General features: G+C 43.9%; 1 protein-coding gene across 1 annotated transcript in view; it reads left to right on the plus strand.

Moving 5' to 3' along the window:
- Positions 1-2,201, plus strand: part of SH3BGR (SH3 domain binding glutamate-rich protein) — a 116,372-nt gene that overhangs the window by 91,744 nt on the left and 22,427 nt on the right. The window contains exons 7-8 of the mRNA XM_012640076.1: positions 1,488-1,582; positions 1,678-1,774. Coding sequence (XP_012495530.1) covers positions 1,488-1,582; positions 1,678-1,774 — 192 coding nt within the window. The remainder of the gene's footprint in view (positions 1-1,487; positions 1,583-1,677; positions 1,775-2,201) is intronic.

Here is a 2,201-nt window from a genome sequence, read left to right on the forward strand (position 1 = left end):
TGAAATGGCACAGCTGAAAGAGAATCCTTAATGTGGACAGACGGCTCTTTACATGCCAATTCCAAAAAAAAAAAAAAAAAAAAAGCAAAGTACAGCTGTGCCTAGCACATTGTGCCTATTTCTCTGATGGTTCTAGTTTGGAATCCAGTCCATAATAGTCCACTGTGAGGCCAAAAAGCCTGACAGTGAAGGAGTGAACCAGGCAGCCCCTAAATCCCACCCCTGACCCCTGGAGAGATTCAGCAACCTTCTTTAATATGCTACGTGGAGATGCAACCAGGCATTCTGCAAACCATTTGGCTTCCAAAGACAAACCCATCTCATAGCTTGTGGATAGTCTGTGCATTTTATATGAGAAAACGATTTTAGGCAGAACATGGCAATGAATGGAACTATGGAAGAATTCTCATTTCCCATGTTTGGAATTAGAGTCAGAATCAGAACTGATGGTTAAGTCCCATAACAAATAATGTACAATATGAGAGTCTGGATTTTACGTCCCCGAAGATTGCCACTTAGTGCTGTCCTCTAGTCTAGCCAAGGACCGTTGAGATTTCCTCCTCCAGGACTAAGCTGTAAATTCAGCCTCTCTACTTTCCATGAAAATGCAGTGGGAAATTATAATCGGAGATGTTGACCCCCGTATGGCGTGTGATACGTGTCAGTACAGAGAAGGGATATACATCTGGCTTGGTTTTCCACGAGAAAACTTTATTTTCCTTTCCTTGCATGGGGGAACAAATGATGTCTAGTGGTTTATAGAACAAAAGGCAATACTTGCCTTATTATTTAAACAGTGAAGATTGAGGTAAACATTCTCTGTCTCTCTTTAACAGTCTTTTCCTAACATTTCCCCTTTCTTCTAGAAAACCCAAGCCGTGAAGCAACATTTCAAATGTCTCCCCACAAACCAAACTCTACGAAATACTTTGGCCTGAAGCTAGCACAGCTCTCTCAGTACATTCGGGGTTCACCGAGGACTTACTCTATCTGACATGGTTAGATGTACATGGATACAGCTCCTTAATCACAGCAATATGAAACGAAATGTGAACATAGCATGTGCATACCTCCATGTGCCTGACACTGACATTCTTGGCCTTTGCTAAGTTTTTTTTTTTTTTGCTTTGCATGACTAGACCTTCTTATTAATACTCCGAAAAACACGGTTTCAAGGTGTGGAACTTCTCTTTGTGATACAATAAAAGCATTTCTTTGTATGTGCCTTATGCTACTTGTCTCAAAATTAGCTTTGAAAATGAAGTGCTTTCCAGAGAACAATCATATAAATAAAGATTAATAGAAAAAGATCTTGTCCCGAGGAGCGTGGTTTCGTTATTCACAGTCTCTGCTCGTGTACGCCTGAACTCAGTCTGTCTGCTGCCAAGGCTGACTCCTCGGCGGTACTTTCCTGTCCTCGTCGGGATGGATGTTTTCTGTTGCACTGATTATTCGGTCCACATTTTCAAACCGCTCTGATCGTCTAGTCACACCGTGTTTTGTACTGTACGCGTGGCTGTGCCCATCATCGTGGAAGCCTTATCTGCCTGTGACTCCACCGCCCACTTGTGTAGGGACGATGGTGAGGACAGGGACATTTGCAGCCTGGTGCCCTTTACACATCTCTGAGCTGAAGGGAGTGGCTGCTCTGTTTCTCCCGTGTTGACTGATTTGTAGCCGTGGCTGCGGAGCCGGGGACTGTGATTTTGCCACCGGATGGCCGGGAGCGTGTGCTCACCAACAGCTGGTCCAGCCCCAGTGACGTGCACACGAGGTAGGTTGACGGCGTTTCTCCGCGCACCTGCCCCACCTCAGCTCACCACAGCTGTCTTTTCTTTCTTGTAAGATTTTGCATGTGTGCTCTTCCTCGTGTTTTTCCTGCAGCAAGCGTTGCTTCTGTATTGTCTCCCCGCCGTGCTGTGTCCCTGTTTTATAATGACTGTGGCAATTCAACTTGGAGCGGCCATCAACTTTTCCCCCTGCCTGTTTGTGTCATCTGGGAATGTATTCTACGGTTGCAGGAGTCGTGTGGCTCTCACGAACTCTAGAAGACAGCTCTTTTCTTGTTACCCTAGTAACAAAAAGAGGCATTTTGAATAGAATTAGGTTATTTTGTTCCAAATCATTGAACTTTAAAAACATTTCTCTCTTTGCTAAAAATCAGGTAAAAGAGTATAGTAAAATGGAAATTTATATAATTA

The sequence above is a fragment of the Propithecus coquereli genome, unplaced genomic scaffold (assembly GCF_000956105.1).
Source record: "Propithecus coquereli isolate 6110/MARCELLA unplaced genomic scaffold, Pcoq_1.0 Scaffold148, whole genome shotgun sequence".
Taxonomy (NCBI): domain Eukaryota; kingdom Metazoa; phylum Chordata; class Mammalia; order Primates; family Indriidae; genus Propithecus; species Propithecus coquereli.